The sequence below is a fragment of the Neolamprologus multifasciatus genome, chromosome 15 (assembly GCF_963576455.1).
Source record: "Neolamprologus multifasciatus chromosome 15, fNeoMul1.2, whole genome shotgun sequence".
NCBI classification, from domain to species: Eukaryota; Metazoa; Chordata; class Actinopteri; order Cichliformes; family Cichlidae; genus Neolamprologus; species Neolamprologus multifasciatus.
The window spans coordinates 9,216,885-9,230,532 of record NC_140453.1 but is presented as its reverse complement, the minus strand read 5'-3'; the positions used below and the strand labels follow the sequence as shown (position 1 = coordinate 9,230,532).

General features: G+C 36.8%; 1 protein-coding gene across 2 annotated transcripts; it reads right to left on the bottom strand.

The window, feature by feature from the left end:
* Positions 1-2,624: 2,624 nt before the first annotated feature.
* On the bottom strand, positions 2,625-13,169 carry blk (BLK proto-oncogene, Src family tyrosine kinase). 2 transcript variants are annotated; one of them, XM_085132542.1, is made up of 14 exons: positions 12,246-13,169; positions 11,222-11,308; positions 10,952-11,048; positions 10,796-10,826; positions 10,336-10,429; positions 10,140-10,238; positions 9,905-10,008; positions 9,641-9,790; positions 8,990-9,142; positions 8,718-8,897; positions 6,863-6,939; positions 5,952-6,102; positions 4,346-4,477; positions 2,625-4,207 (listed from the first exon to the last, which is right to left on the bottom strand). In XM_085132542.1, exons 3-14 carry the CDS (start codon positions 11,045-11,047, stop codon positions 4,005-4,007), a joined length of 1,470 nt encoding a protein of 489 aa, XP_084988668.1. In that variant the 5' UTR covers position 11,048; positions 11,222-11,308; positions 12,246-13,169; the 3' UTR covers positions 2,625-4,004. The 2 variants fall into 2 exon arrangements, with proteins under 2 accessions (XP_084988668.1, XP_084988667.1); XM_085132541.1 differs by having other exon boundaries at positions 11,222-13,169.
* Between the last annotated feature and the right edge of the window lie 479 nt (positions 13,170-13,648).

Below are 13,648 nucleotides of genomic sequence, written 5' to 3'. Positions count from 1 at the left end.
TGCGCTCGTCTGCTGTCATAACACCCCCAGTTTTTACTGGGGAAATATTGTCTGTATTTGAACCTTTTTTGGCTGGGGTGTCTTGCTGTATAATGTTGCAATCCCTTTAAAGCTTTAGTCTGATTTTCACCTACTTGTGACAGAAAATGTCTGACCCTGGTTCCTTTATGTTCAACAGATAGTCCCAGGCTTTGTCTTTCTGCCTCTGTGCTGACAGTTGAGTTCTTTTATAAGCTCCTCGTTGTCATTGCTGCGGTTGTAGTCGGTCATCTTCTCGCTTTGGGTCTGAAAGCAAAATTAATGTGAAAGCAAACAGTGCTCTCCAGAACTGAGAGGCTTTTAAGTTAACAGTTCTTCGAGGAACTGTGTTTGCAGCGATTTGATGGATTTAACATTTAAAAATTAGCTGGATTTGTGAGAAAACACAAATCCGAGCATCTTCACCCTTGAGTGAATAAGCTCTTGAAATTGAGCTTCTGTGTAAATGGCATCGCAGAGATATGGTATAACATTAGACATATTTTTCTTCTGCGTACACGAGAAAATGGCCCGTTTGTCTCACTTCTTGACCTCGTGCACAGTTTTTACAGATTCGTTTCGTGCCGCACGCAGGAAAAGAGCTGGGCTTCTTTTTCAAAGTATTACACATTAGTTGTTAAACAGCCCATAAAATTAGGTGATGTTTCAGGAGAGAGACGCAAGTCATTATTTTTTCATAGGTTTAATCAGAGAACACAAAATAGCTGCTATTGTGAGAGAGCAATTTCAGTGAAATTTATGACTGCCTCCGTTCACCTCTTTTCTTATCTGCACTTTCTTATCTATTCTGGTAAAATGTTCTGGAAACATCGTCTGTCACGGTTTCAAGAGCCCTCAATTCTATTAGAGCGAACACATTTGATTGATGGACTCCATTATTTTAATGACATCAAAGCCCAAGAGAGAGACCAAGAGAAAACATGTTTATGAGGAGCATAATGCCAACTAAACACCACTGAAAACATTATTGGAAGATGAAAGCACATCTCTTTTCATCTGTGGTGATGTGCTTGTCTTTTTTTGTTGTTTTTTTGTCCCAGAGGGCCGTGCAGGGTTATCGCTATCAAATGCTAATGATGTGTTGCCTTCTGGGGGGGATCACTCATTAATCTGTGTGCGAGCCACTGTTTCCCTTCATTATTACTCTAAACCAGCAGTCATGCACAGGAGGAGGAGCGAGGATGATTTGGCCTTTAAACCTCTACCCCTCGCATCCTGTCATCTTGCGTTAACATGAAGCTCTTTTCAGGGCGATGTTTCTTATCAATCATTCTCCAGTGTGAGATTTTATTAATGGCGATCCTTTCAGTTGATCGGCTGACAGACTGCTGTGTCTATGTTTGGCTTTGCCTCATAACTTAATACGCTCATCCTCAGTTGATGAGTTTATTTGGATGTTGAATAGATAATTCATTCACGGTAAAGAGCGAAATTAACATAAAAAACAGCCTAAATAAATGTGTGTGTGTGTGTGCATGTGTGTGTGTGTGTGTGTGTTGCCGTGTTTAAATGTCTTTCAACACGGCCTTCAGATGCAAAGAAAGCCAATTAGAGCGACAGAGACTAAATACATACAGATGACTGTGATAGGATCAGTGCGTGACAGAATGGTTAGCTGTGTGGATTTCTGTGTAATTGCTCAGACTGATATGTGATTTATGAAGAATTTGTGAGCACAGCTGTGAACAAGGTGGAGAACATACAGCATTTGTGAGTATATTATTTTTTGGCCATAGGCAGAGCAGCATGTTGCCTTCTTTTTATTTTATGAAAACAGTTTAGGGGAAGTTGGGAGAAACTTGCAGTATACAAATAAACCCTTTTTACTTTAAATGCAACTTAAGACGCAGTGTTGACATTTTGTTATTAAGTACTTTGATATACAGTACTGTTTCCGGTGAGTTCACCAGGACTATTCTCAAATATCTCTATGAAAAATTTCCAGAATTTTCAAAGCTATCATGCATTATACTGTAGATACATTACATAATGCTATACTGTGTAACACTGACATCTGCAGGATGATAGGAGTATAAAAAAAACTGCAGCACTGTGCCCTGTGCCCTTTCAGTTTTTCACTTCCCACTTTAATTTTTTAAAAATACACATGTATTTGCATTTTCATATATAATTTGCATTGTCCACAAGGTGAAAAGAATAATCTAATTACAGAGAATAAATAATCTATATAATTGATTTCCAAGACACTGCTGGTATTAACCAGTATGAACTGAAATTAAACTACTATTAACACATTTATGCTTGCAATCATTAAAAAAAACAACAGCAAGAAAATCCAAAACACTGATACACTGTTGCTGATGCTGACATAGCACCTGCCATATCTGATATTAGTAAGCATGGGACAGAATTCATGGATCATATGAGAGATTAAAAATGTTGAAACGTCTTTGGGTCTTCTGCGAGGTTAAAGATTAATTTATATTTATAAGGAAAAAGTCCAGTGGTCAGGCATATTAAAAACATTTCAGCTGGATTTACAGCCTATTTTAAAACATATTCAGTTTTATATTACAAATATCAACATAAAATCACCTGCCACACTTTTTTTAAACAGACATGGCAGACATTTTTAGATATAATGCATGTTTATTCTCATGTGCTCCTATTGAATAAGATTAATAATAATATTTTATATATTTTAAGAATACTTGAAGTTGTTTTGGTTTTTATTCACCATCACTATTATGTTAAATAACAATTTCCCTCTCCCTCACAATTCAGAGGCGCTCAATCAGCAATAACAACAAAAAGTAAATTTCAAACGGATGTATTTCAGGAGGAAAAATGTGAAGACAACTACTAACTTGGTATGTGAGACTGTTCTAGCTTTGTGGCATTTTAGGAATGCTGACGCACACTTCCTGTTTCCTGTCCATTCAGGAAATGGCAGAGTTTCACCCCTTGGCTAACACAGCCATTCCAGTCTCTTATCACTAACTGTCTGTGCTCCCCCTGGGAAGGCTCAGTTGAAGACTGCTGTAATTTAGTAGTTAGCTGCTTTTAAAGGCTTCCTATGGGTTGCCGTTCAAAATGGGGGGTATGTTCGGGTCAGTCACCCCTTTCATCATTTTAACATGATCGAAACTAGAGTTAGTAACTCAGTCTACACATTGCTGCCATTTGTTTTCACGTGGGAGGTGATGTACTTTAAAGTTGTTTTTATTTTTGTTTCATCCAGAGTGTTAGCTTTACTTTCACACTTAAGATGTCAAACTTCTTTTTTAAAAAAACAAACAAAAACGCTGCTATTTTCTCTTATGATCGGAGAACTGAGACACATCCTCGTTGTCTCAAACACCAAACTGTAAAAAGTGATAGTCACCACTAAAGCCCTACATGAGAAATGCTTTTACAGCATTGGAATTTCAATTTTTTTTTATTTAAATACAAGAAATACCGTAGTTCTTCATTTTTATTTACAAAAGACATAAATGCAAGAATAACGTCTCTTTGCTAAGCACTTAAAAAAAATCTGCTGAATTACTTATTTTTTTTTAAAAAAAGAAAAAAAAAGTGCAAAGTATTGTGCATGTAATCTCAGGGTTCTAGTTTCTGTACCATGCAAATGTTTAATCTGCAACTTTACCTGTGCTGACTTCTCTGGGTCCAGATGTTGCTTTACAACATGAGTGAACTGTATTTGTATATCCATCGTCCTATTACGCATCATACATCAGTTCTAAGAATGCAACCTTATACTCCATCGAGAAAAGGCGCTGACATGAAGCCGCGTTGCATATCTGACTGATATCCGCTACAGACAGAAGAAGCCATGAATATCTTTAACATTCACTTAGAAGGCAGGTGTGAAAAACATATCCATCACTCTATTTAAAAAAAAAAGTATCATCAGAAAGCTATGTGGTCCTTTAGCCATTCAAGTCATGGTTTTTTTAATAGATTTCATTGTCCACAACGAAAAACATTCTCTTTTTCTGTCATCATGGCTGCATCTCATATTGTCCTTCCGTGGCAATAAAAAAGTCGTTGAGAGTGTTCTGAAGATATTCAAAAGTCGGTCGGTCGTCAGGCTTCTGCTTCCAGCACACCATCATGATATCGTACAGTTCCTCTGGACAGTCGTCTGGACATGGCATCCTGTATGACCTGTCTAGACTCCTGATCACCTCTGGGTTCGTCATACCTGATGAAGAGAGAAAAAAAGCATGCACTTTGACAGATATTTTGTAACTTTTTTTTCCATAAAATAGCAAAGCAATATTTGCTATTTTATTCAATAGCTGTTTTCTTTAAATATGAAGTTATTTCACATAATCCATACCTGGGTATGGTATTCTTCCGTAGGTGACTATTTCTGTCAGGAGGATCCCAAAGGACCAGACATCCGATTTGATGCTGAACGTCCCAAAGTTGATGGCCTCTGGAGCCGTCCATTTAATGGGAAACTTAGCACCTGATTATTAGACAAAAGTAAAAGGAAAAAAATGGAAGGAAGTTGTGTTACTTGTTGTTCACTGTGAAGGATATGTAGGTGTGTGCGCATTTGTGTAAATGTTTATTTTCCTTTTAATGTGGGATGATTAATGGGCAAGAAATACTCTGAAATAATGAGAAAGCTTTCCATTAGAGAATTTACAGATCATTCTGTCGCTCTGATAATTCTGTGGGTTCTATTTTCTTGTTTTTTACAAGATTTTCAATCACTGCGACAGATTTATACATTTTTAATTCACAGAAAATGTAAATACAATTTCAAATATATATTGATATTTGAAATATATATATTGATGTATACAAGTGTATATTAGAATATACACTTGTATACATCTGGTTGAAAATTATGGGCATTGTACTCACACTTTTATAACATACTTTAAAAACACAATATGCTGTTTTAAAAATAATTGAAGCAATCGCTCTTTACTAATTTTGGTAGGGGAGGAGGGTGAGTTTCTGCTACCAGAGGAAATGACCTTCAGCTCAAAAAAGAATTTCGGCAGCTGCGCTTACATGTGAAGTGGTGATTGAATGCTATATGTGCCTTTTTTCAATTAAAGTTAAGCTCAGATGATTAAATGAAATCACACGCGCACACACCAAGCAGTATATTGCTCCCGACGAGCATCAACAAGAATGCTTTGAAACAATTTCAAAAATCTTCCTTATAATGAACGACGCATCATGCTGTGTGTACCACCGCAGTCATAGGCACAAACCCCGTAACCCAGTTCAAACATAGTTTTACTGCTTTGCTTTCTTTGAAACAAAAGTAAATATAACAAAATCTCAGCAACTATAAGCTATGGAAACCTGCCCACCAAAAATCAACACATACCAACTCATTGCAATAGAGCATACATGCTGCTGCAAATCCAGAACTTGCCCGACACAATGAAACGAACGCTACAGTATTAATGCACAAGTGCAGACTAGGAGAATAACGCAATAGAAATAAGTAATGTGAAATTACCAATTTTAAGTGATGGTTTCTTAATCTGTGAAACAAATCAAGTTAATAAAAAAAAAATCAGTATCAGAAACAAAAAAAGGTCAAAATTTCTGTGTAGACATTTTTTTTTAAAGTTTCCACTACTTAATATGATTTAATTATTTGTTAATTATTGAGCACTTTGGTTTAAAGTTAAGAATTTAATTCTATATTCTGCTGTATATTAATTAAAAGCCCTCTTGAGACATTTATCAGACACTATTGATTGTCGTCCTTAATGTTGAAAACTACAGAAAAATACATTATAGAAAAACAACCTATATTATTAATAGAAGAAGTAAAACTTGGGTCATAAATTTCTAAAGGAGATGGAAATGTGTCTGCAGACAAGACGTCAGCGTTTCTTTGTGACGCGAGTGTTTCTAAAATCCTGTTTGTGGCACCGGGGCCGCGTTTACGTCAAAACTCCTTACTGCACCTTCTTGAGCTGTGTATTCTGACTCGATGATTCTGGCCAGGCCAAAGTCTGCTATCTTGCAATGCAGCGTCTCGCTGACCAGTATGTTAGCTGCACGCAGATCACGGTGGATGTAGTTCTTCTTCTCAATGTACGCCATGCCTTCAGCTATCTGGTATAACCAAAGAAATAGCAGATTTGTTAGATCAAATGTCAATTCAAGAAATGTTGGTTTTCCATCGTAAAAACACACAAGACAACAGCACATCAGTTTCATAGGAATCTGAATGTCTTATAAAAGTCGAGCACATGCAATGAGGCCTCTACAGCGAGCTGCATGTGTTAATACTTATATTCACATTGTAAAAAAAAAATGACAGTAGAGTGGGTTTAACAGGATGTGCCAACTCTCAGGAAGTCAAAAGTTTTTTGGAGGGCCAAAAGAGTTCTGGGGGAGCTCACTGTGGATGGAAAAATAGCATGATTTCCTGTCCGGATGTTAATAATTGACGTAGGGTGAGGCTTTCAAATCAGACAAGCAAAAGCACCACCACAGAAACCACATAGCATCTGCTGACAGTTTCCGTGTGTGTGATGCCAAAGCGCATAGTATATGGTACTTTCAAAATGTTACTGTAGAGCAGCAAGAATGTAAAAATAGACATTGAGGTCAGCCAGATGGCTAGTGTATTTGTTTTTTAACAAAGCATACATTCATCTTTTAATTAAAGATTAAAGTCACGCTGACTATCACAGTCAGAAGCAGCAGAAGAGACACAAATGAAAGCATTATGGAAACACTCAGAGCAAAAAGAAATGTTTTGGCATTTATAGGATTACGGTATCAGTGACTGTTATCGCTGAAAATGTCATGCACACACGACAGTTAACTGAAGTCATTTAACTGAATTTCTTTATTTGAAGTTTCCTACCTGTGCTGACATGTCGATCAGCTTATTTAGCTTTAGCTTTTTCCCTTCGTCTGTTTTTAGAAAGTCTAGAAGACATCCTGCAAATAAAAAAAGAGAAGCACATATTATCTGAAACTACTGTGGTTTAATTGAAACTTCTACCTACATATCTCATAACAGAAAAGCTCTGTAATGTTCCAGTTGTTGTTGGGGGCTTTTGGATTGGTGCACATTTTGAAAAATGAGGATACGGCAGAGTGTTTATTTGTCTAGCCGTTAGCCGTAATAAGAGCCGTCTGTTCAGTCTAAAGGGAGTCAGTACAACAAACACCAGTCTAATCAAAACCCAAACCAAAGATTTTAATATTCATTTCCTGGTGAAGTCAGTAGTTATGATATTTAAATTAGCTTGCCTTTACTACAGAATCTCATTTAGCACACCAATACACCAAACATTAAGGCCTTAAGCAATAACCACATAATCAAACAGTTGCAAAAGACAAATATTAAAAGAGTCACAAATATTGTTGTTAATGTGTTTAGATATAATACATTATATTCCTCAACTTTCGGATGAATATAAAAAAGAAAAAGTGTAACATATATCTCATGTCATCTTATGTTATCTTAATGTCCACGTGTATATATTTTTATATATATTTTGGCGTAACAACTCTGGCGCAGATATTTTTTTACGCCCCTACCACCTTGTTGTTACCGTAGCGGCTATGACTGTGAACTTCTCTATAACATTTGCCAAAAAATGGTTGCATAGTTGACGTCAACAGGTTCGCACACATTTCCGCAAATGATAAAAGCAAAGTCAGGAAGAACAAGTAATATATTTCAAAGCATGTTTCCCACCAGCGATACGCTTCAGAAAAGAAACCAACTTTTAATCCAGTGGCAATTGGGTAAAATTCAGTTCATAAGTTAAATGCTTTCTGCACGAGTAAAGTTAGGCCTTGGGTGACAAACATCTGTAACTTGTGCTATGGTTTATTTTATCACTGATATCAACTGGGCCTCCCACCTTCCAGGTGCTGTGGTGCTGTGGTACACCACCAGCTGCATCGTCAGAAGGTTTGCATTTTTGCTAAATTTTGTATTTTATCAACACTTTTGTGTTAGTACTAATTGGGAAATGTTAGGTATTACTGTATTATTGAATGATGCAAGTGAGTTGCCAGTTTATCAGTACTGGAATTTGTAATGATGACTGAAAATTTCAAATGTAAAGAAGAGAGCGGAGAAATACCCTTCAGCAGAGAGCACTCTGCAACTTCCCTGTTGACAAAAAACAACAATAATCTGATCCAATCAGAGTGAAGAGTGTAAATGATTAAATAAATAACAAATGTTACGCAAATCTGTTTGTATTCCGTGTCTCTGGAAGAAAAACAATATTGGCTGATATGTCGGAATATCAGATTTACAAATCACCAAATGTTGGTGTTTGTATCAATCTTAAAAATCTTATATTTGGTTGGCCTATAGAATTAAGACTAACCAAAAAATTGCTCTTTGCCCACAGTTTCGAACTGCTTCCAAAAAGATATTTTTGTTTATTGGAAATGCTTGTGTTGTTCGGACAATCAAGACAGCCCTTAATGCCACTGCGACTATGTTCTTTAATATTTTCAAGTAAATACTTTTTAAAAAATCATGAAAATCAGTACCAGATTACTTCTGTTTTAATTTATTGGTGAAAGGCCAATTTGTACTACATTATATATATATATATATATATATATATATATATATATATATATATATATATATATATATATATATATATATACATATTTTATTTTATTTTTTTATAGTTAATATTTAATTATCAGCAACTCTTAAAACTCTTCTTTGTTTCACTTACCATTGATCATGAATTCGGTGACAATAAGAATGGGCTCCTTAGTGACAACAGCATGAAGTCGTACCAGTCGGTCATGCCTCAACTGCTTCATGAGGTTGGCCTCCTGGAGGAAGGCCTCAGGCGCCATTGTCCCCTCCTTTAAGGTCTTGATAGCAACCTTCTGGGTGTTCTTGTAGTAACCTGCCAAATAATTCAAACAGAATGCTTTATTGACTTTGCCCTCTTGGTTTATTAGGTGTCTTCAAACAGTTTGATCGGTGGCTTTCCCTTACCCATCCACACTTCCCCAAACTGTCCGGCCCCCAATTTCTTCACCATTTTCACTGTCTCTCGAGGAATCTCCCATTCATCATGGGCCCATGGCTGCTGAGGGGCCATAGGCTTACAGGGAGCATACAGTCGTTGACATAACCCATCTGCCGTGTCTGCACCCAAATACGATACGTTCAGATATAACAAACAACATTTTTTTTCCATCTTTCTTTGCACAAGTGATAAATATAGTTACAGAAACTATACATCTCATCTTTCATTAGATAATTCTAAAAGCATGTTTGTTCGTGCATTTCTTTTTCACAAGTTGATCTTTGAGACAACCTTTCTCAAGATTTGGCCTGCTTATCTTGTGGTTTAGTCGCAGGAGTGGAAAGACTATCACTCCTCTCACTCAGGAAATGCACAACACATCACAAGGGTCGAACTTCCCCCTTTAATTCAAAGTCACTGCAGATGTTTTAGAATTCAAAGCAGCAAGCTTAATGTGAGTCCAATTAATGCAAGAGACAGGTTTTACAATTATAAATGCTGAATTGGAAACGTGGAAACAGAAAATCCTGTGCGTAGATATGGTCTCTTAAATTATACATCTCTGAAAATAGAAACTTTTTAAGGGTGGAGATGTTGTATTTGTAGTTGTTACTTACGGGTATAGTATTCAACCAATTCCTGTAGGGTCGGGAACGTGTTGGAAGGGGAGATGTAGTAGCCACCTTTGTCCAAACAACGGATTTTGTAATGTTTTACTACATCTCCTCTTTCCCCTTCATAATCTTTGACTGACAGTGAGAATGACCCTGAGAGGGGAAAAAAGGACATTTGGGTTTATTGACCACACTGAAAATGAATACAGGTAGCTGCTAAAAATGTGATTTGTGGCTTGATCTCGGAAAGATACTGATTGTGGTCACCTTTACAGGTCTCACTCTCTCGAATTAGAAAGGACCCTGGTTTATTTCCGGGTGCTAAAAGTAGCCTCTCGGTTTCTCTTCTGCCCAAATCCTTGAAAAACCATCTGCAAGAGAGAGCACCACAAAACCACAGAAGTCACTCTTCCTGAATGTAATGATACAAAAAACCCGTATAACAGCATTAATCAATCAATAGATGTGTGCTACATTTCATTCCATAATATTTTAAGCTTACTTTTCCACTTCCAGTGTATCTGCTCTGGCTACATAATTCGATGGTATCAAGCCTTCTTGTCCAGTCGTCAGCAGTCGGGCCAGCCACCATTCTCCGGTTCTGTACACCAGACAAACATGCCGAATTCATTTTATTTCTCTGTGCGCTTTCTTTATTGTCACTTTCACTACTGTGGGAACCATAGAACGAGACTTACTCTTGCAATACTTTAAGTTTGTCTCCCTTTCTGAAAGGCAGATCACTGTCGTTGGTCGCTTTGAAGTCGTGTTGTGCAATAAATATAGTGTCATCTAAAGGAAAGAAGAGCACAGAGTTTCTTTAAAAGTGTCTTTTTAATCTAATTTTTACCTTTAGACGTTTTATTTCGACGTGATCCTGTGTTCTAACATGCGCAATTTGTGGCGATATTGTTTTCATTCTCCGAGCAACCGCTGTGTTATTTTACATCTGTGACATTAACATTACTTTCATGTGTTTGCAATCTCATCTAATCCCCAGAAGAGAACAGAGGAAATTCAACCAAGATTTTGATCACAAAACTGTAGCTCTTATTACTGCCACTAATGTCTCTTAACGCAGCAGCAGTTGGGTCCGTGAATGCAGGCCTGTTACTTTCCACTATGATGGTTGATATATGCAAGGAAGTTTGTGATTACCATTATTTGTATAGGCGTTTCCACTTCGTCCCTTGAAAGAATTGGGAGAGAAAAAAGAAGACGTTGATTATGTCCAGTGTGTCAAATAAACCTTTTGAGTTAATTAGAGTAAAATTAGTTTCACATCCGAGTAAATCTTTTTAGTGTTTTACTTACTATATGGTTTGATGACGGGGAGGCGTGTGATTTGTGTTTTCCTTTGCGGAATCCTTCTTCTTTTACTTGTTTCTCGCCACTGCAAGTGCAGCCCATCCTGCATGTTTGGTGGAAACCTCTTTTAGCTGCGTTACATGACGCTAACATTTACTAAAATCACATATCTAATTACAGAATGCACTGTTTAGTGTAGTATCAGTAAACAATGATCCAATAAGTTTCTGGAAAGAGACTCACATAGCTACAATGTGCTCATTACTTTGCTGTTACCTGATCAAACAGATGAGCTTTACTGCTGCTGTTTTTAGTCTCCACTCCTCCCACTGCAGAGCCTGCTCTTTGACTTCATGCCCGGTGCTGGAAAATGACATCTAATGACTCAAAATTGCTAAAATGTATTTAGTGAGCATCTCTTTAGGTGTATCACTTGGTAACAGGTGACCCAAGAAAAATAATAAAATTGAAACAAGAAAACAAAAAAACTAAAACTGGCTCTCAAAAGAGGAAGTGAAAATGTGTTTACAGATCTTTACCATTGCATTAGCATGTACAGTTTACGGTAGGGCTTCATTGTCATGTTCCAGTTAAAAATAGAGGAAAAGAAAACGGCTAAAAATAGCTAAAAACACACTGGTGTAGAAATGTCACCAAATTAAGTGATGGTGTTAAAAAAGAAGTGTTGTTTATCTGAAGCAAGTTGTATGAGGTGTTAATGTTAAAGGTTAAAGGTGTTTTTTAGATCACAAAGTCAAATATAGTTGATGTAATGTGTATGACAGAAGCTAAAGATAATGACTGCACATGCAAATACACAACACTGAGAAAATAATGATGTAGCAGATTTGGACTGTGTGTGTTTTATATTGTAAGCGTAACCGTAGTATGAATATCGATGGTTTAATTACGTCTTAAAACGGAAAATTACACCTAAAACAGCAATGTTGTAATGTTGTAATAACAAAATGTCATGTCAAGAAATGCATGACTGTAGGGAGGCTTTACACAAACCGTTGACTTATGGATTTCACGCGAAAAAAAAGTGATAATTGAAATGAAAATTAATAATAATAATTAGTCTTGATACTTTTGCCAATTTTCTATCGCACATATTTTATCATCCACGTTATGCGTTATGTTTTGTTTAATTTGTGATGTGTTTTACCAACATTGTACAGCATTATTTAAATAAATTAATACTTACACTATTATGTTCACCACTACCTTACAATATCTAGAAATTCTCAGTCCCTGTCACTGCTCTATAACGTCATATTTTCATTCAGCAGATAAATACCTTTAGCTTGTCTTTGGCTCGTGTCTTCAGAAGTACTCCAGATGCAAAATGTCTTCAATTTCCTCATTGAAAACTGAGTGCTTGTCAGTGTGTCACTCTCACTCACTCATTTTGGTTTGGAAAGTTTCTCTCTCTCTTTTGCTCTGCTCTAATTTCTCTCTCTCTCTTGCTCTCGCTCTCTCTCTCTCTCTCTAACAGTGAAGACCAGGACCTCCCCTTGGGGGTTACATTCAGTTTACTGGAAACAGACAGCAGTTTGCTTTTTTATCTGGTCTCTTACATTTCTCCCTTGATTCTCAGGCAGATGATCTACCTACAGAGTGCAAAAATAATCTTCTGATTAAACTTCACTTGCAGTAGTTACTCCGCCCCAGTCCTGCAATTAGTCAGTGAGCACAACTGATAACTGTATTTCATCTTTAAGTATTTAAACTCACAAATGTATGGTCCTCAAAGTTATTGGTCATGAAGGACTTTAGGTTAGTTATCAGTAGAGCTCGTTGTACTTCAGAATGTGTAGATGCGCTCAATGATTTGCAAAATTTGTGCCTGTGATCTTTTTTTAAAAAATGCAAATGACCTTTGGTATCAAATCAACAATGCAATGGAAAAAAGAAGCGTCTGCACTGTGTTGTATTGTGTGTCTGGGTGATTGGTGTTAAATGTAGGTGTGGTGGAGTGTTGTCTGCTCAAGTGTATAAGATGCAAGATAAAGAAACAGGGCATGGTTTCCATGACACACATTTCAGTTCCTCTGCTGGCCTCTGCTACTCATATCTTTACCTTTCAGTGTCAAGAAACATGTTTACAGTAATACTGTAAAACAATACACAATTCGAGCCACAAGAGGGAGTGTTGAGCTACTAGTGGGATGTGCAACCACCCTGGTAATATACCCCTTTTATAAATTTTATGCAAGTTTTAATGTCAATAACTGATTACTATTGTGTTAATTAATATTTTTATTGCAGTAACAATAGCAACAAATGAGGGCCTTGCAGCTCTTCTTTTGCCTATATTGCCTGATGACCACTGAAAACAGTAAAGTGTGAATGTGTATATCCCAAAAATGCACCCAGTTTCAGTCTGTTTCCATGTAATAACAGAGCAAGATTTCACAATTCCCATTTACTGATTTACTGATACTTTTTTGTTATTAAGGCTGTATGCAATAAGTTCTATTACACAGGAAACCCCAAAATAGTTAAATATAGTCATATGAAAATGTTATGCCAGCACTCTGTGCAGTACTGTGAAAAACAAACAACACACATACGGCTTCCATAGCAATAAAGAAGGTAAAGGTAACCCAAGAGCCACATCTGAGACTCTAAATGCCTCATTCAGTGCAGTATGTTTACAAAACAACTGAATAAGTATGGCTGGTTTGAAAAAGTCACAAA